The sequence below is a fragment of the Phragmites australis genome, chromosome 15 (assembly GCF_958298935.1).
Source record: "Phragmites australis chromosome 15, lpPhrAust1.1, whole genome shotgun sequence".
Classification (NCBI taxonomy): Eukaryota; Viridiplantae; Streptophyta; class Magnoliopsida; order Poales; family Poaceae; genus Phragmites; species Phragmites australis.
Window position 1 is genome coordinate 10,700,981 of NC_084935.1, and position 26,958 is coordinate 10,727,938.

The window sequence follows — 26,958 nt, forward strand, 5'->3', positions numbered from 1 at the left end:
GTAATAATAAGAAAGACACCCAGGGGCGGAGCATTGTGGTGGACAAGGTAGACCGTGACCCCCCTCCCTGGCCCAACAAATATTATGTATTTTATAGTGTATTTTAGATCTAATTTTTCATATTTCATTGATTCAGTCTCTTTTTGATCCAGTTGGAGCCCATTTGGCTTCACCGGCTCCCTCTGAATTTCGGTCCAAGCTCTACCACCAAAGGCACCCTTAAGCATTAAATAATTGTGACTTCATAATCAACAAGTTTTTTTAAACATTTTTGCAACATACACACCGTTACACATGCATATATTTTTCTGTAGGTTCTATAATACATAATGCAGCTAGATCCAGCTAGCACTTATTAAGTGGGCATGTCTAAATGCCACCAAACCCACACTTGTTACAATCACGAGAGAATTATACATGACACATACAAGCACATACGCATAAACGCTTATAATACACACAACAAGTCTCGAAGACCAGCAAATTAATTTACAAGCACACTAGGAGCCATAGTTCTGTCATATTGGAGAACTGTACGCCATATGTGGTCTTAATTTACCTTTGGTGTTCCACCAGCTACGCGTTGCTTGATGCTACCAGTTTTCTTTGGTGCAATCGGAACTTGAGTGATACATCCATAAAGCTCTTCATCCTCATCTTGGATTTTCTTTACAAATCCATGCTCACCGTAGACCTCAATGCTGATGTCTTCAGGGTACCACACAATCACCAAATCGGTGAGCTCTGGAAGTGCAGACTTGCCTATCTTGAGCTTCTTCAAATCCAGATCGGAGAGCGTCAGCTTTATTAGACTTTTAAATCCACCAGCACGGAACACAAGTTGACCTTGATCATCCTTGTAGGATTTTGTGTCCAATATTAAGTTGGCAAGCAATGGCAGCTTGGCAAGCTTGTCGATGAAGTCCTGTGACACCTCTGTATTTTCCAACGAGAGAAAGGTCAAGTTAGGGACACAAAATTTGGAGTCCTTTGGAAGCATGTCCAACTTGCCTCCTAGTGTCAGAGAACGAAGGCGTCTCTGAGAAGGGCTGGCAAACACACTCATTGGAATGATATTATGATCAAAGTATAGGATCATGATCTCTAGGTATTGGAGGAAATCAGATTTTTCAATGACAGCAGATAGAGCCTTTGCATTTACACTGTTGTTGGAAGGATCACAAATTTGTAAGGATCGAAGGTGAACCATTCTTTCAAAAGTCTTGCTATCCCAGCCATTCTTCTCATCAGGTTGTACAGTTTCAAGTGTCTGTAGATGTTTCAAGTCCCCAACCCGGTTAGGCAAGAAAAGACCACTGCCAAACACATGCCGCAATGTTCTAATCTTCCAAAATTCTGTTGGAAGCTTCTGAACATATGTGTCCCGAACATCCAATGTCTGAAGATTTTTAAGTTTCCCAATTGTTGACGGGATCCTTCTCAAGGAACAGGCTGTGACACCAAGGTATTGCAGGTGAGCCACGTTCCCAATTGTTGGCGGCATCTCATCGCCAATCTCAACGCCTTGTAGGTTGATGACGCGCAGGAACATGGATTGTTGCAACATCCCTCTTATATATGACTTGATGCTGTTTTGGGTGTTGGCCCCTTGTCCCCAACAACGAAGCAAGCCCGACCACGGCATTGCACCAGGCTTCATTTCCTTTTTCTCTTGTTCACTGCTATCATTTAGAACCGCTTCCTCAATTTTGTCTTCCTCATTACGCTCTTGTTGTTCATTATCTCTATCTCCCTTGTTCTCTGTATTTTCCTCTTCCGCTCTCTCTTCCTCTACATTTTGCTCCCCGTCTCTCTCTCCCTTTCCATCCCCATCACCTTCTTCCCTTTGCTTTGCCTCTTCCTTTTGAGATCCATCTCTTCCAACTTGTTCCTCTTCTCCATCCTCTTCCTCTCCGTCTTCGTCTTCATCTTCATCTTCCTCATCTTCTTCATCTTCTTCATCTTCTTCATTATCTTCATCTTCTATATCATCTTCAACTTCTTCCTGGAAATTGGACAAGATAGACCGTAGTTTCGGCAAAGAGTTTGCCAAAGCAGCATATTTATCTGTGTAATTCTGTAGAGAGAGGCGACGGGCAGTTGTCAAAGAAGGGATATCATCACCATTATGGATATCCACAAAGTTTGCCTCTTGTGCTTCAAGCTGTAAAAATGCATGAACCTTATGGTGGACAGCCACAAATTCATCATCGCGACTGATGTTATCCATCTTCACAAACTTCACTAGATTCCTAGCAATCAACTCCTTCAAGTAGTTTCTTCCCACTTTCTCCATTGTTTTCCCATCTTTTGGTCTCAAAAACCCTTCTGCCATCCACATGCATACCAACTTGCGAACCTCAATAGGTGCGTTCATAGGCAATGCAGCAAAGTAGAGGAAGCATGATTTTAAGTCATGCGGAAGATCATCAAAACACATGGTGAGTAAGCTATCAAGCCGCTTTGCCTTCGATTCCTTGGACTTGAGGTACTCGAATACTGCTTTCCACTCATTTGGATACTCCTTTGTTATCACGAGGCCAGATAGAAGAACAACTGCGAGTGGAAGGCCTCTCGTTATGTCATGTATAACATCAGCAATTCCTAACTTCTCATCAGTTTGTTTTCTGTCCAGTTGGTTCTCTACAGCCATTTCATCAATCTTTGTGCTGTTCCAAGAGACTTCAGTAGTCAATACTTGATCTTCAACTTTTTCTTCCATGCTCACCATTTGCTTGAATAGGTCATTGGTTTTTGCTTTGCCAAAACGGCTCAGTTCAATCTGAAGTTGGGAGACGCTACCACTTGGTCGTTTGCCATGCATGATACGAATAATTCTGCCCCTGCTACCTTGACCTTCTTCTGGCAAGGCAGCAAGAATGGCATTCCAATCAGTACTGCTAACCTCACCGTCAATTACCAACAAGAACTTCTTATTTTCTAACTTGCCTTGCACTTTCTTATCAACATCTTTTCTAGAGGGCCAAGTACCTTTTTTTGACAATTGCTGGTAGATTAATTGAAGGATATTTGAAGAACTCAAGTAAGGTGGGAAGCTCGCCCAAACTTGGAAATCAAAATGTTTCTTGGTTGTTGACCTTTCATATACTTCTCTAACTAGAGTTGTCTTGCCTACACCACTTTCCCCGGTCACAAAGATCACAACTCGATCCTTTTTGGTGTCCTGAAGTGCTTTTTCAAGCATTTTCTCCTGCTCCTCCCGTTTAATCGGAGGTGGTTGAACATCATCCCTGTGCATTAATAATGATGTTAAGAGTCATAGCATAGTAGCATAGAAACAAAAACTTTACAATTCTCTTAATTCTTAGCCCGTATAGTTATATGCTCATCTCATCTAAAAAATATACTTATTGTCTAATCGGAACCTGAATAAAACTCTAGTAGGATCATGCAATGTTCTAGACTAGGAATTATATCTAAAACATGTCTTGCTCCTATGTAACAATTTTATACTTGTACCTACTAAAAAATTACGCCTTTTCGTTATTTTGTTTTGCGGTGTCAACGTGGGAGGTTTTTGCCTCCACCTAAAATGGTGAGCATTCGGATTCAAGCCTTGTTGGCTGGCTTTTAACAAGAGCTATCGACGATTGATGAATCATCGATCTTACAATTTTGTCGAAGAGACAGGAGATGTTTCGAGTAGATAAATCAAAGACATATAGTGGGATTTTTATACAGGTTCATATCTTTCTAAGGATAATAGCTATACGCCATGTTTATCTTGTATTGATCTCTGAGATTGTTACAAGGATGCGTGGCTAGCCTAGATAAATTTAACCTAGTCAGGCGGCTTCCTTGTGTGTAGTCAGAGGAGATGCTAATACAAATCTAGCCGCGAAAGGCTTGGCGGATGCAGAGCTTCCGCATGCGTGTAACGGCTTGTATCAACTTTTGGCCAATTGTCTCTACTTAGCTCTCGTTGTTCTCCGTAGGGTTTTCAGGCTTCGTATATATAGGGGGCATCATACGTTATCTGGAGTCTTCCTTCTCATTCTTGGAGATAAACTTACTTGTTTACGAGATATTCTGAGTGCTTACGGGCAATTTTCATTCATCCAGAAATCCCCTTCCTAGAGATAGAGATATGCTATGAAAATAATAGGAAATATTAGAGTATCCGGATATAGCAGTTACATATTACTCATCATCATGAGCCTTTACCAACTGTTCTCATGCCTCTTCATTATAATGTTTGGCAAAAAATAATTTATTGCTTAGTGCAATATTTACGTAACAGCTAGTGCAAAAGGTCATAGTAATATAATATATATGTCCTTAGATATTTGCATGACATGTAAAAAATTAATATTCATACTCTTCCCTTTTGCGTATTCTTACAAAATTTAGTAAAGATTTGTTTACAAATTCTTCATTCTTCTATAGTCACTATGGATACTTTCCTAAAGTATCCAATTATTTCCACCCTACTTTACTATATAATTTCGTGTGTATTTGATTTTCCTTTTTTGTTGAAAACCAAACTGTTACTGTACAAAATTTATATAAAGTTTACCGGACTATATATCTACAAGAGAGAGGTAGGGGAATTTACAGCCTCCGAAAGGAGAGGATCAGTGCTAACGGCCATCTTGCCGTGCAGGTTTTGCTCTAGCAAACTCTTTGAATTCTCTCTTGTAGGCTGCTAGCAAAGACACGCCTTATGGAAGATGATCTGATTCCTATGTTTTTCAGGCAATATTATATGTAGCATGCTACTCATACACGATGTTTGCCCACCGCCTTCCTCACCGTCTCCGGCTGCCGTCGATGCGACCACCGACGAATTAGGGATCGGGGTTAGAGTTTGGGATTTGGTGGCTGTGGACTTAGAGGGAGGCTCTTGGGAGGCTGACCAGCCAGCGGTAGCAGTGAGAGATGGACGGAGCAGTGAGCAGCAGACGTCACTGGCTGCTAGTGGCGGAGGACAGCCGGTGGTAGGGGAGTCAACGTACACCTCACATAGATGGACAGAGGGAGTACTATGCATTGGGAGTAGCTTAATAGGTGACATCATGCACATTTATTAGGTGTCACAAAGATTTTTTTTTTCCTGATGTGGTTTGGAACTAAACAAGAAAGAGAAGAAAGATGTATCTTATACACGGGTGTCTTCAATGGTTATAGTAGTTATAGCTATAAGAGTGTACATGACATCTATAGGCTAGACTAAATCTAATTTTTCCAATAGGTTATCTATAAGCTTGTCTCTTGTTGTTTTTAGTGCTTGCATGTGTGTAGGAAATATGGTGATAATTGCCTCATTTTTTTGCTATAGACTAAACAAGAGTGTTGATGCCAAGTTATTATACCATATTTGCTAACAATTCAGTGGATATATTTTTATTATTCTATCATGAATGCCACTTGGTGTCAAACAATAACCCTGTTTTGTAACATGTTTTTTGTATGATTGTGGTAAATTACAGGAATACACTTGAAATTCAACATAATGCGGAGATGATGGAGGAAGCCACAAGAATAATAGTATATGAATGAATTTTTAGAGGGCTAAGGATGACGAAGGAGTCAACCCAGATCCATCAGAAAGAGCTAGGCCAGATTTTGGCCCAGCCCAGCATGGTGCCATGCGGCACCAGGGAAGGTGTCGCATGGCACCGAGATAGAAGAGGGTCTGTCGGCCCATCTTTTCCCCAAAGGTGGTTTACCCCAACATAGATTTTCTGAAGCCTTCCTCAAGAGACGAGAAAATATCTATGGTGGCTTTGTGAATCTCCCCAACAAAAGATCATGCCCGACGGCCTATAAATAGATGATCTCACCCCACACTGAGGCTACCGTGATTTCCCATGGAGAATATATCATATTAGGGTTAGACACAATAGGACGTCATCTTTGGCGAAACCCGAAGCAGCACTGTAGAGGATAGGGCAGTGCTGCATGGCATTACCATAGGGTGCTGCACGACACCACCACCATAGCATTAGGTTGGCCACCTCCCTTCGTAGAGGACTTCCAAAGGAGATTACTAGCTCATCTAGCCATGTATCCTCGAGGTATTATAGGGTAATCTCTCTGCTCTTCACCAAGTTTGTCAGGGATCTTATCATGTAAACTCTGATGTGATTTTGGTATATATTTGATCTGCTTCAGTCTACATGATGTATGCTTAATTGTCTCGTATGAAGGACACCGAGATATACACAATAAGGTAGATATAAACAAGGTGTTTAGATCTACACTTATCGATAGCATCGGCATAGTGTGTTTGTAGATGATATTAGCATAACCTACAATGTGACAGGGAACTTGGCGGACCTCTAGTGTAGCCATTGAGTAGTCATACTTAAGATATCTTGATCTGATCTTTGAATTCAAGTGAACCTTAACTTAGGGAAGATCACCTCTCATAATCTGTTTACGACCCTTTCCATAATTCTTTGAATCACTTCACTACACAATCAATCACTGTTCTTGTTGGTAATAATTCTTTAATAGTTAAAACCTGAGATCCACTTATTCCTTTAGATTAATAAACATTGGAATACTGTAAGAGAAATGCTACATTGACCCATGCGCTTACGTTTATTAATTTTTGTGTATAACCCGCATCAAGAATGAGCTAGTTGTGTTCTCTCTCTTGATTCTCTTTCCTCCATGTAGGACAAATGTTGACCTGTGCTATCTTATAGCTAGCTAACATGTCTCCATTGGAGATGCCTTGTTGACGATTTGTAAACCGCTGATCTTACAAACTTGTGAATGGGGTAAGGGATACTTTCTGTAGTCAAATCACACAACACCCATAGAGATTTATACAAGTTCGGGCCTCCCTTAGGATAATAGCCCTACATCTCGTTTGTCTTGTATTGATCTTCGAGACTGTTTATAAGGGGGGGGGGGGTCTTAGCTAGCCTAGATAGATCTAAACCTAGTCGAGATGCTCCTTGTACATAGTCGTAGAGGGTTGTTGATTAGAAGGCTTGAGGGTTTAAGGCTCCTGTAGTCATGAATGGACTTTAATTGGCTTGTCCTCCGCATGGCCCTTTGGCTTTGTATATATAGGGGCATTGTACCACCTCTGGACTCCTTACTTATCATTCTTAGAGATAAATTTTTCTATTTGTGAGATATCTTGGATACCTACGGGCAATTTCTATACGTCTAAGGATTCCCTTCCTAGGCACAAAGATATGCCCCGAGAATATGGGAAACCCTAGGGGATCCGGATATGGTAGTTTTGTACTACCCATCATCAAGACCCCCATCAATATGTGAAATGATGCTTCAACAGATCAAAAACCTAGTGCATCTTCGAGTTGTAATTTGGGTCCCCATACAGGATACATCTAACCAGGATCCCAATGTCCTCAGGTCATCTAGTTAGGATTCTGAATACCTACGAGTGCTCAGGTAGGCCTCCGAGAAAGTATTTCATCCGAATAGGAATTTTGAGTCATCCAAGAAATATCATCCCCACTTTTTGAAAGGACAGAGAGAAAAGACTTGTCACTGATCAGATTTGAAATTTAAACCGTCATAGCTGAGATTTTGCGTAGTGGTGAAAAGAATCTTTCCCTGACAAAGGACATGATACCATTTGGAAACAATGTGCATACGACGGAGTAGTGCACCATTCTCCCTGGGGTACTTTTCCAACTGCCCCGCGTGCATCGAAAGAGATCCTGGGCATTGAATGCTACGAGACGTCAGCGCAAGAGATCGTAGTTCTGAGTTGTACTCAGAATCGTTATTGCGCTAGTCGGGGAGCCATCAAGCGCCTCTTTGTTTGCGTAAGCCCGCTTAGTAGACATGATTTGACTGTTGGTAGACAGTTGGTTTACCATGAATCATTATGTGGCCAACCCCGCCATACGACTTTTGAAGACGGAGGGTCATAGTTGCTCCATAACCTGGAGTCCTTTTTAAACCCCAGGTGGCGAGCACTTGTTACCCCAGGTAAACCAACTTATCCTCTAAACCTAGTCATGGAGTCCTCATCATCTTCTAACTCCCAGGAAGTTAGGTTTAGAGTTCCATAACCAACAGGTCCTTTGCCCTCGTCACCAAGGTCTCCCTCTCCAGCACCACCGCCATCTCCAGGTGGGTCCAACTCAGTTGTGGAAGTCATCGACATCTCCTCCAATGAGGATATGGAGGGGGAAGCGGCCACTGGCTCCGCTGTCGCCAAGGTTGATCAGTACGACGAGGCGCCAATCGTTGAGCAGTCGTCCCCAAGCTAGGAGGATGTGGAATGGGATCTCCTAGAGGAAGAGATATGAGAGGAGGAGGCTAAGAGAAGGAGGAGGCTGAGGTTTCCACTTCATCCTTATCCCCAAGTGACGATGACGATGACAAGATGGCAGCAGAGCAGCCAACTACTACATCAGCTGTTATGGGGGGGGGGGGAGGGGGCGGAACCTTAGGCGTAGGCTCTTCTATTAGGGCCTTCTAATCTTCTCTTTCTTCCTCTTCCTACACGACGTCAAGCTAGGACTTAGGGCATCTTTTGTATGTATAGTTTCCCTATAATGTGTTTGAGAAAGAACTCGAAATCTCATTAACGAAATTTCTACTTTCTACTGAAATGCCTATGTATGAATATGAGACTCTCCATGAATGTAGAATATAGAAAGCATGTGTGAGCTTATCACGTCTAGCCTCAGACGTATTTCCTTCCGATTAGGAGGTTCATAGCCACTTGTCGGGATGTTCATTGTGGATTATCTTAGGTCCGACTTAAGTGAAAAGCATCATAGCCTTCAAGCACTCGAGGACTCGATAAGGAACTTCACAACCCACTCAGTTGTGACTTTAAAGCAACATCCCCTTCTCTTTCAGAAACCGTTTTGAAGCGCGCATGCTATGCTATCATTAGCCTTCGGTACCGAGTACTCGTTAAGCCTCCGATTGGTTATCTATGAAGTGTTCCCAAATAGACATTCTAAGACAAAAAAAGATAAAGTAAAAATCACACTACCATTCATTGAGAAATTATTCATAAAGTCGAGCATGAACGTAGGTATAGATGCTTGGATAGCGTCTTATCTCATTATCAAACATTGAGTTGCAGTGTCGAATAGAGAGTGTGGAAAAAAGATTCATTCAACTTCTCGGGTAATATGACAACTACTATTACACAATATATCCTAAGTACTTACAAATAGAACTTATAGAGTTGGTCGATATTCCAAGAGTTTTTAAGGACTTGAGCATCCTTCATTGCTATCCTATATGACCTAGGACGATTGGATTCAACTACAGTATAAGGACCCTCCCACTTCGAAGATAGCTTATTGCTATTTTTCTGGCTCTGAACAAGTCATAGAGACAGATCCCCGGGTTGTAAGGTTTTCTTTTGAACGTTCTAGTCACAGTATCAACAATGGAGTCCTTTTTTCTTTGAGAACGTTGAGGTCATCCTGTCTTCTCGAGATTTCATCCTTGTTGGCGTATAGCTCAACGCGGGGAGATTTGATATTTAATTCATAGGGTAGCATGGTTTCAACCCTATAAACTAGAAAGAAAGGTGTTTCACATGTCGCCCTCCTGGATGTTGTCTGAAGTGTCCATAGTACATTAGGCAATTCGGATGCCCAGGCTTTAGAGTAGGTCGATAAGTGGTTGAAGACACAGGTTTTGATTCCTTGGAGCACTAGACCATTGGCTTGCTCAACTTTTCTATTGCTATGTGGGTGAGTTACTAACGCAAAGCAAACCATAGTGCCTAGTCCCTTGCAGTAATCAATAAAGGCCGTGCTTGAAAACTGAGTTCCATTATCGATGATGATCCTACTCGGGACATCGAATCTTGCCATGTTGCAATTTTGCCAACTTATGAATGAGGTAGGGGATACTTCCTGCAGTCGAATCACACAACACACATATAGATTTATACAGGTTCAGGCCTCCCTTAGGTTCATAGCCCTATGTCCTATTTGTCTTGTATTGATCTCTGAGACTGTTTATAATGGTGGTTCTTGACTAGCCTAGATAGATCTGAACCTAATCGAGAGGCTCCTTGTGCATAGTTGTGGAGGGTTGCTGATGTAGAAGGCTTGAGAGTTCAAGGCTCATGTAGGCGTGAATGGCTTGAATGGACTTCAATTGGCTTGTCTTCTGCAGGGCCCCCGGCTCCGTATATATAAGGGGGGCATCACACCGACTCTGGACTCCTTACTTATCATTCTTAGAGATAAACTTCCTTATTTACGAGATATCCTGGATACATGCGTATAGTTTCCTTAAGTTTAGGGATTCATTTCCCAGGCACAAAGATATGCCCCGAGAATATAAGAAACCCTAGGGGATCCGGATATGGTAGTTTTATACTACCCATTGTCATGCCCTAAGCTACTGCTTGGGTGCGAAATTCAATATTAGGAAATCATTTAGATTTGCATTGTGGCGTATCGTACGAAGAATTTGTTTAAAAGACTTAATTGATTTTGGATCGGAAAGAACAATATGATATTATGTATTTGTAGGATTGTTTCTACACTACTATAGAAAACCCTTCACTGTCGGCTCATAAAAGGGTTTCACTGCCGGTTTTGGAGCCAGTAGTGGGCAACGGGCAGTAATAGTCCTTGACTATAACTGCCGGTCCCCTGACCTGCAGTGAAGGGGTTATCACTACTGGCTGAAGGCTTCAGCCGACAGTGATAGTCGAGCGTCGAATCAATCTTTTTGGGGCTCGAAAAATTTAAATTTTTTTTTTTTTGCACCCGAGGGACTCCCATGCCCGCACAAGTCACAAGTCACGCGATTTTTCGCGCGAAATATACGCACGTGCGGTTCGTGGCACTCGAACTAGAAACCTCTCAGCTCACGCGATACGTCCTTAACATAACACCACAGAAGTACTAGTGATACCACTAGCATATGCAATCCTTTTAACATCCTCTGTCTGAAACTTCAAATGATTATTTGGATATTTAAATGGCATAAAATGAAAAAATTTCAACTATAAAGTTGTAGATCTCGTCGAGGGCTATAGTTTTGATATAAAGTTTGTCCTCATCCGACTTCGTATGAAAAAGTTATGAATTTTTTAAAATAAGCTGTCATCCACTATCACTGCCAGCTCTAGCCATGAGCCGGTAGTGATAGTGGATTTTCACTGCCGGTTATTTTCGAATAGTCTTTTAGTGTCAGTCTATGATACAAACCAGCAGTGATATTCTATCACTGCCGGCTCATAAGAAATCGACAGTGATGGACCGGTATATAAACCTATTTCTGTAGTAGTGCTACATATTATCTCTAGTCTTTTTACTTGTAGTTTAGGACATTGACATGTCTCCAATGCATGCACTTGACTGTTGCTTTTCCTAAGTATTTCTTATCAAAAGTTATTAAAAAATATAATTATTTGAAAGTATTTTCCATGACCAATATACCAATACCATTTGCATGTGAGAAACCTTAGTACCTTTGTGTATATTAATCTACAGTTAAAATTTCTGAAGTTTGACTCTACGCATCCCAAAATGGCATGTTTGAGAATGGACAGGGTATCAATTTATAGTATTATAAGGTTTATCAAACTCATGGAACAAGTATATCAAAGATTTAGCTAAAGAAAATATATAGACCAAACATTGTGCTATAGACCAATTATTGGAGAGGTAATTGTATCTATAGATGATGTGGAAGAAAGAATAGATAGTAACTAGCTACACTGTTAGAGACACTCTTAGGAGTAGCACCCATCTCTTGTGAACGATGAGATGTTATGGAGGGACCATACATGCTCCATGCAACTTGGAGCTTTTCAATGCGCCCTGTCACTAAAGGCCTCAATATAGAGTATGTAGAACTTCTATTATAATATCGAGGTTTCAACTCTAAACTGAAACTATGGTGCTCATAAATACTTACAAATTTGTGACGACCGTAGAGATGATTGTAGAAGGTTTCCATTGCGATATTGCGTAGTTATCAGCCGCGACTTCAATCTTGTATTTCTCCTTATTGTTAATGATATCTTCCAGTCTTGTGTTGATCTCTGTAATCTTTCTAGACAGGTCATGCCGGACGCTTATTTGTGTAGTGAATCCAGCAAAGAACCTAACAGTCGATCGAGTCCAGCCCGGGTACCTTCAGAAGAGGGGGGAAAACAACATTAAGTCAAATTACGCTTGAACGTGGTGATGCATTGGTACTTCTGGGAACGAAATACAATTTGGCAGAATTTACTGCCAAATTGCTGTGGCAAAAATGACAAAGAATAGTTTATGACAAAGAGTTACACGTATACCTGTTTTATACCATCCTATTTTTCATCTTCGGATTTGTTCGGAATATTAACATAATGCTCGTAGCGATAAAGAGATATCAATATATATCTTTCGTTTTCTAGCCCCACCGTTAATAGTTGCTCTCGCCATAAGAACAGAAAGGTCATTAGGAAAATCTATCTATCTACTATCTTTGTAATTGGTAAAAAAGGAAGAAGTAAGCTCAACGTTTTACTCTCAAGGGTTAGAAATTCTGACATTAATCAAAGAGAAAAGGAAAAAAAATCGACACCATCGATTTGCTGGGTCCCTAAATATAATGGTGGAGATTTATCTTAATACAGATCGATTTTAGAACTTAAAAAAGAGTCCAAGTCTGATAAGGTAATCAACTCAATTCGATATGTTTTTCCTATCGCATACTGAGCTCTGAGTCCGTGAGATTTGGAGGCATGCGTGAGCGATTAAAGAAATATCCCTGGATGGGATGGTAATTTAAGGAGAATATTCTTTTCAAATGCTGGATGAGCTCTTCTGCCAAAAACTGCTATTTATATTATGGATGAGTTTTATTCCTGCCGATATGGCATATTCTGGTTGGTTAGAGTAAATACATCTTTTGTTAGCATGTTTTAAATAATATTATCTCCTAAACTATTTATTTGATTTGTGATTTGATTGCACCATTTATTCATTACAATTAAATCAATAAAACAAGATCTCGCGTGATTATATTTTGATGAAAAACTAAACAAATGACACGTGGGTCCTATAAAATTTTGACTAACCAGATCCAAGTTCTATATGTCCAATCAAACAAAAAATTAGATCTTCATATCCATCCATCAAAAAAGAAATTGGATCACCCTATTCAACAAAATATAGATGGCTATATTCCATCACTATGTGAAAAATAGACAAAGAAGGTACGATTTAGTGACAAGTCCTTCTACGACCCGTCACTTATATAGCCTTAAGTCGGGACAGGACCATGACCTTCACTGATAACAGCTCATCAGTGTCGGGTCATAAAGTTACCCATCATTTATCACATTAGTGACGGGTCGAAACTACACCCGTCACTAACGTATAACACATAAGTGACAGGTCTCACTACACCAGTCATAACTGACAGGTCAAGTTACGACCCGTCACTTATGATATGGCATTGGTGATAGGTCTTTCTAGGTCAGACAATGTCCATGCACACTTGATCATGTGTTACAACAAATATGGCAAGGAAGGCCTTAACAAAGAACAGATGGATCGGAGCCTCTGTGCCGACAGTATGGATCAAGGACTTACACCCGGTGATAGGGATCATGATCTCAGGGATGGGGACATATTAGGTCTCAATGAAAATGATCTCATGAATTTTGTGGAGAATGTGGACTAGATAGTGTGGGATATCGAGTGGCACGACGAGTATAATAATGGTGAGTTTGCTAAATTCCAGGAATATGTGCGAGATTTCAAGGCGCCCCTTTGTCCTAACTATAAGGAGAAGTACATGCGGCTATTTGGGGACTTAAAGCTTCTACAGCTAAAGGTAACCCATGGTTGGACTGACAAGAGTTTTGAAGTATTATTGGATCTGCTAAGGGACATGCTACCGGAGGAGAACTTGGTGCCCGAGGGTGTCTACAATGCGAAGAAGATAATTTATCCTTTAGGACTGAAAATAGAAAAAAATACATGCATGTAAGCAGGATTGTATCTTGTTTCGTGGAGAGTATGCAGAGCTGGATCAATGCCCCATTTGTGGAATCCATCGATATAAGCGTAGAAATGACGATGGTGATGGGGATGGAGGCAGGAAAAGTAAAGGACCTCCTAGGAAGGTGATGTGGTATTTTTCTATAATTTCCCGTTTGAAGCGTTTGTTTGCCAACAGAAAGGAGGCTCAATTGGTGCGTTGGCATAAGGAAGGTCGTAAGAACGACGCAATGATACATCACCCGGCGGATTACGCTCAGTTGCGAACCATTGATTCCACATTTTGTTGGTTCGCTGAAGAATTGAGAAATATTAGGTTTGCTATGAGCACAGATGACATGAATCCATTCGGTAATATGAGTACCTCACATAGCACCTGACCTATTGTATTGTCGATCTGCAACCTTCTGCCATGGCTTTGTAACAAGCGAAAATACATTGTGTTATCGATCTTGATATCAGGACCAAAATAACCTGATAATGATATTGATATGTACCTCAGGCCTTTAGTCGATGATCTTAAGAAACTCTGGTCGAAAGGCTTTGAGGTTTGAGATCAGTACAAGCAAGAGTAATTTACCTTGCATGCTATGTTGTTTGTCACCATCAATGATGTGCTATCACTTCGTAACTTTTCAGGTTAAAGCAAAAGAAAATATGAAGCTTGCTCCCATTGCTTAAATGACACATGTAGTTTGAGGTTGAACAACTCAAAGAAAATAGTGTACATGCGGTATTGATGTTTCCTTCCCTAGAAGCACCCGTACTGAAATATGGACAAGCAGTTCGATGGCACAACGGAGAAAGCGTTACCTCTAAGGTATTTCAGTGGGGAAGATGTCCACAATTAGGTTAAGAATATCAATGTTGTCCTTGGTAAGAAAAAACAATCCTCCAAGGATGAAGAACAAAAAGGAATATGGAACAAGAAATCAATACTATTCGAGCTAGAATATTGGGAAAAATTAGATGTTTAGGACTCTATTGACAACATGCATGTAAAGAAGAATATACGTGAGAGTTTGATCGGTGTATTGCTCCAAACGAAGGGAAAATGAAAGGATCATGAGAACGCACGAGCTGACCTTGAAGAAATAGGTTTAAGGCCGGAACTCCATACACATGATACGGACAAAGAAAAACACATACCACCAGCAGTTATCACTCTCTTCAAGAAGGAAAAAAAAAGAATTCTGTGAGTTCTTGCACAGTGTGAAAGTTCCCTCCGGTTACTCATCCAACATCGCAAGACTTGTTTCGGTGGAAGAGCTAAAAATGAATTTTGCCATGATGAAGTCCCATGATTGCTATGTGATGATGACGTCACTGCTTGCGGTAGCTATTAGGAACATCCTACCAATTAAGGTTCGCGAGGCTATCATAAGCATGTGCTTTTTCTTCAATACAATTGAACAAAAGGTGCTCGATCTAGACTCGCTGGATGAGCTAGAAAAAAGACACTTTGAGACTCTATGTATTCGTGAGTGTATTTCCCACCATCCTTTTCGATATCATGGTACATCTCACTGCTCACCTTGTGAAAGAGATACACTACCTTAGCCCCGTGTTCTTGCATCATATGTTTCCATATGAGAGATATATGGGCGTTCTCAAGTCGTATGTAAGGAATCAAGTATTTCCCGAGGAATGCATCATGTAGGGTTATCTGACGGAGGAGGCATTGGAGTGGTCTTTGACCCAAATAACCCAATTGGTGTGCCTAAGTCTCGTCATGAGGGGAGGCTCACAGGTGTAGAGGTTCTGGAAAAGATGACAATAACTCCTGATCCGAAGGCATACGGCCAAACTTATTTCCTTGTGCTGCAGCAAATGAGCGAAATGTGCCCATATGTTGATGAGCACAAATAGATGCTACTTGAAGAGAATCCAGGGTAGACCGAAGCTTGGGTTGCGAGGCAACATATGCAAAGGTTCATGACTTGGTTCCGAGATCGAATCAGGCAATCGAGTACTCCTACAAGTGCTCTGATAAAAAAACTGGCATCGGACCCTATATAAACAATTATGACATATCATGGGTACGATATAAACGGATACACATTTTACATGGTTGCCCAAGATGACAAGATCATATACCAGAACAGTGGTGTCTGTATAGATGCTTATGATATTGACTTGCAGAGGGGCACATACTATTTTCATAGAGGAGATCTGGAAGCTGAACTACTTGGGATTCAAGGTAGCACTATTTCGGTGTTGTTTGGTACATGGGGCAAATCGCGTCACTAATGATAAGTATGGATTCACTAGTGTTGATCTCAAACATGTCGGATACAAGTCTGAACCCTTCGTACTCACTAAAGATATTCACCAAGTCTTTTATGTGATTGAGACAACAAAGAAGAAATGCCATGTGGTTCTCGCTAGGAAAAGACACATCATCGGAGTTGCAAACATCGTTGATGAGGAGGAGTTCAATAAATTCGATGAAATCCCTCCTTTTGCTATTGCAATCATGCAACGCCTTTTGCCGACCGAGAAAACTCCATACCTGCGCTCCAACCATAACGAAGGGATCCATATCAAGAAAGCACGAAAATGGCAAATTTGAATTTAAGTGTCAAATTTGAATTTTTATATATTAAATTTGTAATATTAATGTCAATTTGTAATATTAATGTCAAATTTGAATTTTAGGTTTCAAGTTATTTGAATTTGTAATATTAATGACCAATTTTTATTGTAGGTTTCAAGTTATTTGAATTTATAATATTAATGTCAAATTTGTATTTTAGGTTTCAAGTTATTTGAATTAGTTCAGCAAAATATTTTTCTCTTCATCGGATGGTCTGGTGCTCTCATTTTCCTCCTTAGCGGATCGTAAGTAAAAGGTGATGGGTGATACTTTTCACCCATAACTTATTATAAGTAAAAGCTATCTTCATCCGTGACTTATTATGAGTCATAGGTGATGGGTTAATAGTATAACCCGTAACATATGACTTATTATAAGTAATGGGTGAAGATCATAGGTGACGGGTGACATTCTTCACCATCAGTTATGACCATATATGTATATATAGGCTGAGTCCCCGCCCTCCTTCATGTCATTTTACCTAAGTCATTTCCCGCTTGCCTGTAGCACCCGCTGGCGGTAGGGTTCGCCACCTCCCCACTCCACCGCACCTCTCTGCCGCCCTTAGAGCCCCACTGCCCTTTGGTCCCCACTGCTCTCACAGCCCTGCCGCCCTCCGCCCTGATAGTTATACATGCATGCTATATAATAGTTTCTCTTTAAATGCTAGTATTAGTTATAACCCATTTACTGAGCCATACTACAATCACCACTCGTAATACTCAAATAGTAACCGTAGAATACTTCCAATACCAGATATAATGATGTTGGATGAAACCTTGTCACTAGTATGCTTAGGGTTGATTACTCTGCTGTCTTCGGAGACGTTTGATCTCTCCTCAGAGAGTACTTAATCACTTATTATTATGGCCGCTTGCTTTGCAAATGAGTGAAATATGTTGAGGTGGTTAATGGTGTGAGTGGTGGAAAAAGGTGCGGTGTTAAGAAAACCTTGAAAACTACTTTGGCAGGGGTAAGCGGGATAGTCCTCTGAGAGTTGGGGGATTATCTCTTGCAGGTATTCCTTGGAGAAGGATGCCTCCTGGTAAGCAATTCCTCAAAGGAGGATTGCTGATATGAAGATGTTTGCCCCAGCTATGTAAGGACCGAATCATTGAGATGCTGTGCTAAGCCATCTCGTGCAATCATGCGTCCTGTTATGGACAAGACTTGATCTCACACGCCATTAGCTGAGCTCGGTACCCACCTTGGAGGTAGGGGTGCAACAGGAACTCAGGAAAAGACTCGCACTATGTGTAGCACGAGGGCTGGCTGGTGACATTGCAGTCGCTGGACTCGAGCCATGATTAATCTGATATTCTAAATCCCTGTTTATTCCTGGGTGGATAGTGTAGCAACATGCTAGATGGGTACGGGATCTTGATACGATTCGCTCCTCCACTTGCAATGGTTGGAGACTGAGCATATCGTGTGGGTACAGTGTATAACATTTGAGAGTATAAATCTATTCGAATAGTTGTGTCTATGGTTATAGACATGCAAAGTTACAGATTCACAGTGGTTATTTTTGTGGTGTGCATATCCCCTTAATGTGTGAGTGAGCAGTGTACCCGTGTTTTGGAAAAAGCTGGCTGTATGCTGTTGAAACTGGTTAGACTAGATGTCAACCATCTAAAAGATGGGAACTGCAGGGGAACAGATAGCTTTCCCCCGGGACCAACAACTCTTATCAATCAAATATGTCTTTTGATTAAACTGGTTTAAACCAAGTGTTACACCTTAATTCACATTGTATGTAAAACTAGTTTTGTTCCCAAACTATAGCCCTTTAGCTTTATCCTTGGTTACCTCCCTTATGCATCTACTCAATTTCTTGAAGTAGTGTTAGAACTTGTTGAGTATCTTTCATACTCAATCTTGCTGCTTTCAGATTATTAAGATGAAGATTAACCTCGATCCAGATGAACTTAAAGATAAGAAGTCTAAGGTTGCGTTCGCACCCAGGTTACTCTTGGCATTAGGTTGTTCCATTTTGTGCTGCTGTAGGCTCTTCTGCCTAGCTGGTCTGCTGTGGATCCTAGTCAACGAGATCATCGTTCACTCTTTTCAGGTAATTATTTTATTAAAGTATGTATTTGATATTATTTTGTTGAATTTTGTACATATCATCTATTTGATATAGGGATTGATACAGGAAGCACAGGAGAACCCGAGATCAAGGTCTAACACCTACCCCTACTTCAACTACAACACGTAGACGCTCGATTGATATGGGTGTGGGTAACCCGTTGGGTACCCGTCCCCTGCACAGGTATGGGTAAAAATGTATCCATGTGCGGATATATATATTGTAGCGAGTGTGTTTTTTTAATGGATACGTGTATGGTGGTGGTACTACCCGATGAGTCTTGCTCCATTGCCATCTCGAATTCCAAAAACATTTGACATGATGGACCCACATGGAAGTCGCACAGGGCCTTCTAAAAGAACCATCACCGACATACGCAAAGATCAAGGTGAGCACGCAACCAGAGGAAATGGTGCCACACAGCATGGACTCCCACCACCTTAGGATGCATGCCGCTACCTTCCAGTGCATATATAAAGGGAAACACTCAACGTCTGATCATCTAATCTCGAGTTTAGACTAGTCTAGTTGATCTAATTAGTTTAGTACTCCCTCCGATTACAAATGTAAGTCGTTTTAGACTTGTGCACAAGAATTAAGAAAGTAGATTAAATGACTTTGTTGCCTTTCATTTATTCTGCATTGAAAAAGATGACTCATTCATTTGTGAGAGTAGTAGTATTTATTAAATAAGGGCAATACGGGAACAAAAGAAAAAAAAATGCATAGAAGTTTGAGAATGACTTATATTTAGAGAATAGTTGAAGAGGCTAAAACGACTTATATTTGCAACCAGAGGGAGTAATTAGCATTGTATTAGAACCCTCTAATGAAAGAGACATTCTAATTAGTCTCCAATTAAACAAGGTTCTAATTAGATCAAAGTTCAACCGACAAGATTCGATCGCCGCCAAGGTATGATTACAAATGCGTTGGTGTTTATATGAACTATCTTAATGAAGATTTAGTTGCCTTTGATTAAAGTGTTTTGTGATCTTGTTTATCTCTTGGTCCTTGTTTTCATGTTTCTGCTTAATCCTTCATTTAGTTATGAACTAAACGATTAGCTAGTAGATGTAATCATGGTGACTAGATTTATTAGTTATACTATTATGTTATTTAACCTATAACCTCGGCGGACCGTGGTTTTTAACCGCTAGGTTCCGGAACTTATAGACTATCTGGCCCGTTTAATGTTTCTAGTTTTTACTCTCTGTTTAGTTTGTAATTACTAAAGGACTAGGGTGCGAGTAACCGGTCACGGGGAACGCACGAGGACTCATAGGCTTAATGTGTCTTAAGCAATTCTATCTTTATGGATGAACTACTACTAGTAACTACCGATATCATGCTTGTCTAATTATATGGTTGCAAATCTTAGATCTGGTTTATGCTTTCATAACCATTAATCTACACTCTTTCATCAATCAACGATAGCCCATTCTCTATATGCAATTAAGGTTATGATATATAGTTGCTCTACCGGTTTGCTTGCTGATCTTTTTGTATTCAATAAACCTAGGAATACTTTAAGGAAAAAACAATAGTTGACATTTTTTAATTCATATACCGTACAAAATGACATTTTTTAATGAAAACTATTCCTCTTAGCAGCCGTGCGTCGAAAAGGACATGTCTGATTTCCCTCTCATCTAATTGGCTTTGTCTGTACAAACTATCTTGGATCGAGCGCATGGTGTCTCCTCACTTTCATGCCGTGTCTATTAAAAAAAACGATATTTGTTTCACTTGACTAGGAGCACGTCAAAAATATCCAAGTCAACTGTGTTTTGCTCATGATCGAATAACAAGTGGGTATTCTTCAAATCAACTTCTCTTTGGATAATATCACTCGGTAATGCTTCCCGCAAAAAAAAAAAAAAAAAAAAAATCGCTCAGTAATGAATTGCGCTCCAGCCTTCCCAAAGCAAGGATTAATTTGCCTTGCAAGACAGTCGTCAGTTTAACGCACTTCGTCACCAATACAAAACTGCAACATCTGTGATGAGCAAATGGGTATGTGTCCTGTGTTTTTATTTAGGGAGTGCATATTAGTCATGTACATGAACTTCAATAAACCATCTTGCACAAATTTGGCTCGTTGCATCACTCTGTTGTCACCCGAAAACTCACCGTCCAATTAGTCCAAAAGTAGGTACTGCACAAGTGTCCCCGAGGCTTCAGCCATGAGTAGAGTTGGGACTTTGGGCCATATTTTTTGGGCCGGTCCGAGCCCAGCATGGCCCGGTGCAGCTTAAGTCCGACCCGACCCGAGCACTGATGGGTCGGGTCAACCCGGTCCGATTTATGGGCCGGATCGGGTCTTGATATGGGGTCCAATGGGCAGTCTGGCCCGGTAAAAAATGGGTTCACGCCCTCACGTACGGTGGAGTGTGGTGGTGCTAGGCCCGTGCCAGTCCGGCCCGATAAGGTCCATCGTGCATTCGGGCCGAGTCTGGACCTAGTTGAAGGTGGATTGGGCCAGCTTGGCCCGACCCGAACAGTTTATCGGGCCATCCTAGCACGGCCCGAAAGGCCCGAAGCCCGAAGGGGTCGGGTCGGGTCGGTCCGACCCGGCCCAAGTCCCACCTCTAGCCATGAGGCTCTCTACGTGTCACCTTCAGACGATAATTAACAGGGAGTTTCTTTGACGAATGGGGCAGCGATGGAAAATCCGATCTTAACTTTCAATCTAAATAACTTATATGGTTTGAGGAATAAAATAGGTTGATCTATCAAGTAGGACGACGATGGATGCTACCAGAAAGGCGCAGATGTAGCAGAAGCAAGCCACATGGTTGGAACCACGGGAAGGCCTACATTAGGTGGATCTACGTTCAGTTACGTGCAGCGAGGGTGTATGTCCCTACTCAATTTTTGAAATTTCACTTTGATTCTTTGTATTTACAGAGAAAAGTTATATGGTGTGCTGAACAGCTGAAGGCAGTGTCCATTTACTTAATAGTGGCAGTGCCCTCACTCATTTTTCCGGCTAGATCCGGCCCTGGCCAGCACGGGTGGAGGGGGCTGATGGCGGAGGTGGAGAGCATATGCCACAAAGGAGGAAGGTCAACGGGTGGAAGAATGGAGGGGGTGTGCCGATGGTGGAGGTTGAAAGCGTGTTCGCGTACAGATCTTGTCTACAGAGTTGACCAGCTACCACAAGATATAGGCTGCAAGTTTTGCATCATTACGATCATTTTTTTTGGGGGGGGGGGGGGGTGTGAGGACGGAGGATACAGAAGGAGCTTGTTGAGCTTCTTGTTCTCTACGAAGAAGGTCAAGCATACATTGAAGAAAAAAGGAAGAGCAGGTATATACCTTGAGAGGTCGAGCTTGAGGAAGTACAGGTCGATGGCGTCCTCAGCGTCGAAGGCAACGTCGCGGGTCTGCTTGAGCCACACCCTCATGAGCTCGTCGGCGGTGTCACGCCGGCGCGGATCGGCGTGCCGCAGGAAGGCCTGCATCCACATGAGCCTGTCCCGGAGGCCGCGGATGTCGCCGTTCACCGCCACCAGCGCCTTCGCCTCGCTCAGCGCCAGCTCCTGGAGCTTCCCCACCAGCGGTCCCAAGATGGCCTCCGCCATGCTGGAGCTATATTAGAGTAAAAGCAGTCAAGAGAGTTGTAGTGCTGTGATGGAACTTGACCTCACGGGAGGGTGGAGTACTAAGGTGCCTTTATAGCTGTTGGCTGCGCTTCCCTGTATCCTAAAGGAATCTGGCTCCTCCTACTTGAACTATTGGGATTTTTTTTTTTAAAAAAAGCCTGAAAGTCACATGAAGTTTGAATTTTCCATCTTATAATTGCTCCTAAGAAAACTTTCCACCCCAAACTATGTCATGGTATAAGAAGCCTACCCACGGATAAACTTTGGATGTGGAAATGGCAGAGTTCATTTGACACACCAAAAGATGTAGAAATGAGAGAGGAATAACTCACACAATATATTGATTATGTAGTGAAATTGTTTACATATAGGCACAAATCTTCTATGGAGAATTTTTTGGCGCAAACACCCACCCAGTGCAAACAGTAACAGGAGGCTGTGCGATCCGCATCCAACGAGCTGACTGATCTCACCACGCCGGTTTCTCAGATAACCCCCTACGTGAATTCCCCTGTTCGCGACTAGGTCCCACGTCTTGCCCGCTGGCGTCACACCAAAATTCCCCTGTCCACGGGCGAAATTTCATGACGTCTGCCTTGATCTCGCTACGCGACGATCGCCTCGATCTCCCCAATGCTCCGGCGAAGGCCTCAGTTAGCGCTCCAGTAAGGTGCTTGTCAAGATCGGTTTAAATAACAAACTAATCTTATCTATATACCGAGTCTATAAATCAATCATGATATATAGTAATTTTATTGATGATAATCATCACAATATTCATATCTTAATTAAATAAATCATCTTACAAAAGTGATCTTTGAGGGTCAAGATCCAAATAACACTTTATAACATAGCTACGTATTCTCTAATCCTTCACGTTATCTCCACAGGAACGATTGACGTAGAATGCATCATAGAACGGTCTATCCTCAGCGAACTCTTCGATACCTTCTCTAACTAAGTGTTTGATAATAGCAAGAGTGGACATTTATCGTACTTAGCAAGTTACGAAGAAATAATGTACATATAAAGGCTTAACAATGATATGGCAAAATGACTCTTTTGCATAAAAAATATTTAAGTAAAAATATATGAAAAGTAGTAATAATTAAGTAAAAGACAGTAAATAACCAGCCACCTTAATATTCCGACCTTGACTTAACCAACTTTCTAACACCTCAACCAAGGTACCCATCACCAAAGTTGAACACTCCTCGATCATAGTTTCCACCATCATGATAGACTAAATAAACCAAAACATCAAGTTCTAATCATACAAGGTTTTCTTTGCCACTCTTAAACGTAAGTACGGCTAATTAATTAGTTTTACACTTTGCATAGGCTGTACACTTTACCCACAAGATATTTCATCCTGCTTTGCCGAGCATCCGTTCGCCAACGGAAAACTTTTACACACTTCCGAGGTGTGTGCTAGGAATCCACTATAAAGCCTTTACAATGCCACTCTTAACATGTGTCTACCCACTAAAGTTTTACCATTGTGAGAGTACACGCTCCACTCTGGAAGCCCCCTCTTATGCCAATGGAATACCCTAGAAGTACACCCTTCCATTTCATACAATCGGATTGTCTACACAATGCTGAGAGTATGCAAATTAATTGGCTAGGCCTATCCCATTTCAGGCCTGTGGTTGTATTATTTACACAGAAAGATCACTCTATGAATCGGTTCTTAGATTTGAGTAAGACTACCACATCCCAACCGTAAATCATGTATCGGACTCATTATACCACATGCCCAAATGCCTATACTATGTTGCTACAAAAATTATACCATCATCTTTTATTATTGTTACATAGGATCATTATCAAGTTTCAAAGAGAAATTATCATGATCATCATCCCAAAGCAAGGTTAAGCATCATCAACCCTTCCTTAACCCAAAACCATAACCAAGGTACAAGGATGATAAAGAAAAACTAGGGTAAAGCCTGACTCTTGGGATTCCCGATAAAATTATTATCATGCATATTTGTAAAACAAAATATTTTAAAAACTAGGGTAAATATGTTGAAAAAACACATCTTGCCTTTACCGTACTCAGTTGGGTCTTCAAAATCTTGATCCTGAAGTCATTCTAGCTCATCTGGAACATTGGCGTCTACTCGCAAACATACACAAAAAGGCAACACATAAACACAAAGATCCAAAAAGAACCAAATATCATACAACAAACATCATCACATAAAAGATAACACTTTTCTGGATAATTAGGCAAGAGAACGGGTCAAATTAGAACAAGTTATGATTTCCAAAACATTAAAACATGACAAAAAAGATTATATAAAGATGAAATTATGTTACTAGGAATTCTCTAGAATTTTTCCTGAGTCATCTATGATTTTTTAATTTTCTAGTATTTATTTGAATTATAAAATTATATAAAGCTATTAAATAGAATTAAATAAATCTATAAAAACATTATTAAAATCATTTTCCTAATTATTATTTTTTTCATAATTATTTTTTACTAGAAAATTACTTATTGCATAGTATATACTATTTATGATGTCAGCAGAACAATAAAACAATTAAAAAGAAAAGAAAATGTTGACTGGGCTGCTAACTCAGCCGAATATGCCGACGTGGCCTTCTTCGTAAAAAAAAAAAGAGGTATCGGTCAGCAAAAACGCTAACACAACCTGCTGACTCAGTTGTTGACATGACACAAACGGCTTCATGGAGGTGTTAACGGCTGATGTTAGGTTCATTAAATCTGGATCATTTATCCGAGATCAAACAACCAAGATCTAACCAGTGAACTGGTATGCATCCATCTAATGGCGTCAGTTTAGATCAGGTCAGATGGCTCACCTTCGTTGCCTTCATTCCTAATGCGAAGAATGGCGGTGCAGAGGAATCTTGCGGCAGTGTGATGCCGGGGAACGACTGGAAGCTCATTGCCATGCTCCAAACACTCCAACGAGCGGCAAAATAGGGTCACGTGCTCCCGATGAACATGTCTGGGACGTCGGCGATGCGCTGGTGAAGCTTCGGTTCTCGCTGGAGATGGGGCTAGGGTCACGCTATTTGCTCGGTGAGCTGGGAAAAAGCTGTGCAATGGTATGGGGAGTCTAGGGGGTTGAATATTTATACACGTGTGAGCTTGCTATCTCATAATTGAATTAGATTTGAAAAGCAGCAGTGGCGGTGGTCCGATCTCGATCTCCTTATTCAAACGGGCTCGGCTATAGATAGCACGGGCTAAAGCTCATGTGAGATCTCTAGATTCTTTCCCCTCTTGATCCATGGCTTATCTATAGCTCAATTGTGTGAATTTGATTGAAGTGACGTGCGACCGACAGATTTGCTTGTGAGGTATTCCCATGAATGGCTTGGGCTATGGCAAAACCGGCATGAGCTTGAGCTTCTAGAGGGTCGCACAGACTCGTTTTGGCGGTCACAGCCTGGTCTCCTACTCGGGCTCGATGATCTCCACGTGCGGCGGCTGACTGCTCCTTTTGCCGAATTGGAACAGAGAGGAATGGGAAGAGAGAGGCTGGTGTGTGGATCCGGGCGGTCAAAGAGGGAAGAGAGGAGGATGGTGGGAAGAAGATGGGCCGGGCCGATCAGCTGGAAAGAGAGAGAGGTTGGAGGTGGACTGCCTGGGTTTTGGCCCGATTAACCTTTTCTATTTTCCAATTCTTTTTCTTTTTCTATTTCCAATCTATTTCTTGTATACTCTTGTATATACATGTGTATATATATACTTATATAATATATACACTATACATATAACTATATTAGCTCACATAATCAATCAAAAATTCAAGCAATCAATTATATATATATATATATATATATATATATATATTCTTTTATACGGAAATAGACCTTAATGTATATACATGCTTATACCTATAACACATATACTCACACACACACACACACACACATGTGCACACGTACATACACTTAGGGTTTTATCTGGTTTTGCAAAACTTCTTATATTCTTTTGTAATTTTTTTTATTTTCTTTGGTTTTAGGAATTGGTCTGTTACAGTGAGAACCTGCATGATGATATGCAGAAGCGCTCCCTACCTGCAGCGAATGGCAAATGCGCAATGTCTATGGGCAAGGAATTCAAAATTGTAAACAATAATTAAGTAGTGTGATGTAAGCATCCAACAAGACCTCAATCTAAGTTTTTGCATCCAACAAGACCTCATCAACCAGACTTGTCAATCTGGAACTACTTACATTGTAACCATCCAAATTCTGAAGTGCAAAGAAGAAGAAAAAAATCTAAATGTTTGCTTCTGGCCAAGGTTCATGTAAGCCTGCAGCTCGCCCAGATCATAATCACAGGGGTCGGAGTTGATGGCACGATCTACAACTTCAGATCGAACGACCCAGATCATGGGGCCGGATCGTCGTTGGGATGCCCCACTGCCGCGCTGTCATGCGGAACCACACCCATGGCACGACGATGTGGATCCAGCCTCCATGGCATGGCAGTGCTGCAGATCTGGCGAGAAGGGGGTCATCGGCACAGCACATCTGGCAAGAAGGTCGCGGTGGTTGTGTGGATCCGGCGAAGTTGAGGACAGGGGCCTCCAGCTGCCACTTCCATCCTCTAGCGCCGCCTCACCCACACTCCGTGCGAGAGTGGTCCGCGTCGTCACCACCCAATTGGTTTGCTGTCACGCAGAGCTGCCCAACAACTGCGACTACTTGGGCCCATCCACCCCCTTCTTCTGCGAG

General features: G+C 41.4%; 1 protein-coding gene across 1 annotated transcript; it reads right to left on the minus strand.

Moving 5' to 3' along the window:
• Positions 1-279: 279 nt before the first annotated feature.
• On the minus strand, positions 280-22,358 carry LOC133892575 (putative disease resistance RPP13-like protein 3). Its single transcript, XM_062333430.1, has 3 exons — positions 21,947-22,358; positions 11,866-12,084; positions 280-3,251 (listed from the first exon to the last, which is right to left on the minus strand). The coding sequence occupies exons 1-3, from the start codon at positions 22,210-22,212 to the stop codon at positions 551-553; spliced, it is 3,186 nt and encodes a 1,061-aa protein (XP_062189414.1). The 5' UTR covers positions 22,213-22,358; the 3' UTR covers positions 280-550.
• Positions 22,359-26,958: the final 4,600 nt, after the last annotated feature.